Genomic DNA, 2,233 nt, shown 5'->3' on the forward strand with positions numbered 1-2,233 from the left:
AAAAAAGCGGGTGTCAAGAAGAGAGAGAGATAGAGGAGGGGGGGGAGAGAGAGAGAGAGAGAGAGAGAGAGAGAGAGAGAGAGAGAGGGAAGAGAGTGAGAGAAGGGATGAGGATTTATTGCGGTCGAGAAGTTGCGAATAGAACACGATAACACCGATACCGCCGGAACGTACAGTTCCTGCTTGCTGTATAGCGTACCGTTCTACATATCGGCTGATCGAAGTTTTTGAATTCGAGCTGTCTCCCTACGAGAGGAGTAACTGATGGCCCTCGTCGATGTGTGCTGCTCGTTCTGGTGTGGGTCGCGTTTTCCCTCCATTAAATTCCGTTTTTATTTTTCCTTTTAATTTTTTAACTGGACAGGAGTTTTATCGCGTTTTTTATTGTAGTCTTATATTCAATTTATGGTATCGCAAATTCTAGTTTTTAAAAATTGTATTTTTGTAATCCATCAGCTAGGAAGAATCGATGACACTTTGTTATTTACGTCAGTAGTTTTATGTACATAGATGCATATATGTATATAAAACTATTCTATGTATATGTGTGTGTGTGTGTGTGTGTGTGTGTATAGTTATATTAGTTTTATATAGTACATGTGGTACACTCTAAATTTTTTAGAGTGGACTTTCACTGTAAAGAGTGAAAATCGAGGTAATCTTGAAAAAGAGTAATTCAACTTTCAATCTTTAAGAGTGAGATTTTATAAAAATTTTAGAGAGTACAGTTCAATACCGCAAATGTATATACAATTTGCGACATTGAAAGTTACAATTTTTACTCTTCAAAGTATTCCTTCCCAAATAAGATTCTATTTTACTTTACGTGAACGTAATTCATGGATGCACCGTTTATGCTTTATATGGCTTCACCAGTTGCTTAAAGCGCCGTTAAATATCATTTTATACGCGGTACATGCGGTCCAACAGAGTCCAGTTTTTAATTCCGGCCGCGGACATGACGGCTCCGATTACGATCTAATGTCGGCTGTTGTGACGAATGTCCGCGCGATGAGATGCGACACGTATCCACAGTCGGTGGAATAGATCATTCTGCATTATTGCACTTGCACGCGCGATTTTTAACGTCCGATCCGTTCTAACGCTCCGTGCGTCGCATTTTTGCGATACGAATGCCAAGCCGCGGGCGCTTTTCACTGCAATTCGAAACGCAATTCGGACACCTTGCTGCGATATTCATTACTTTTAACATCCCCCCCGCCTCCGATAACGACTCTCGGCAATCGGCAGTCGGTGTATGTACCGAAAAAACAAACAAAAAAAAAAAAAAAAAAAAAGAAGGGAGGAAAAAAGCAAGCCCGAATGCATTCGCGAATATTTAACATCGCGAATGGACCGCGGGGAAACGCGAGACGAGGTTTCCCGTTTGGGGATCAAACCGGGGAGCTGATACCGAATAACCAGGTCGGTCGCATGTCGTGCGATTGGCGGAAGCATCGGTCATTAATGGATTGGACGGATTCCTATCGTAAGCGCATCCGTTACGTATTCTCGTATGTACACGTACATACATGCCGTGCATACTCCACCCGGGAGAATTCCCGCGGTCCTCGTGTCCCCGATAATCGCGACAACGACGACGACGATGACGACACGACGAAGGACGAGGGAGACCGACCGAGGACGTGCCTTCGTGCCGAGTCGCACGAATCGCACGGTCGTAATGAATTATCCTTCTTTCGCAGAAAACGGAGAGCAACGCGACGCAGGTCGTGCTGACGAAGTTGGAATTGGAGGCGGCAGGCGCGTACAGCTGCGAGGTATCAGCCGATGCGCCTTCCTTCCACACGGCTATAGTTTACGCGGCGATGAACGTCGTCGGTAAGTGTCTCCCGTTCTCTCGGCGCTCCCGCTCCGTATATACGTTTATAACTTAGGACGACGCCGTCGTCGGCTGCGTAAAAAAAACACGTAGCGGAACGTTATTATACCCAGGCCGGGGCGATTTAACCCGCCTCGTCCACTTTGCTCGGTCGGGGGACTGTATCCTGACGATATCGAGTTTTTGATAAGGGGAATAATAATAAGCGCGCTATTTAAATCGCACTCTCGCCGTCGTAAATAAAACTTTTACGATAATTTACTGTAAGATCGACGAACCGGAGCGCGTCGCGAAAAAAAAAGAGAGAGCGGTGGGGAAGCGGGGGGGAGGTTGGGAGGGGGGGGGGGGGGGAAAGAGCGCTTCCTATGCCTCCCGGGAGCGACGCGACAC

The 2,233-nt window shown here is 46.4% G+C and overlaps 1 protein-coding gene across 3 annotated transcripts in view; it reads left to right on the forward strand.

The window, feature by feature from the left end:
• Positions 1–2,233, forward strand: part of LOC108755494 — a 15,744-nt gene that overhangs the window by 7,397 nt on the left and 6,114 nt on the right. For all 3 annotated transcript variants that reach the window (XR_001939772.1, XR_001939771.1, XM_018498526.1), the window contains exon 3: positions 1,707–1,842. Coding sequence is in view for 1 of the 3 variants with exons in the window: in XM_018498526.1 (XP_018354028.1) it covers positions 1,707–1,842 (136 nt within the window). In the remaining 2 variants the exon portion in view is untranslated. The remainder of the gene's footprint in view (positions 1–1,706; positions 1,843–2,233) is intronic.

Source organism: Trachymyrmex septentrionalis, unplaced genomic scaffold (assembly GCF_001594115.1).
Source record: "Trachymyrmex septentrionalis isolate Tsep2-gDNA-1 unplaced genomic scaffold, Tsep1.0 scaffold87, whole genome shotgun sequence".
Lineage (NCBI taxonomy): Eukaryota > Metazoa > Arthropoda > Insecta > Hymenoptera > Formicidae > Trachymyrmex > Trachymyrmex septentrionalis.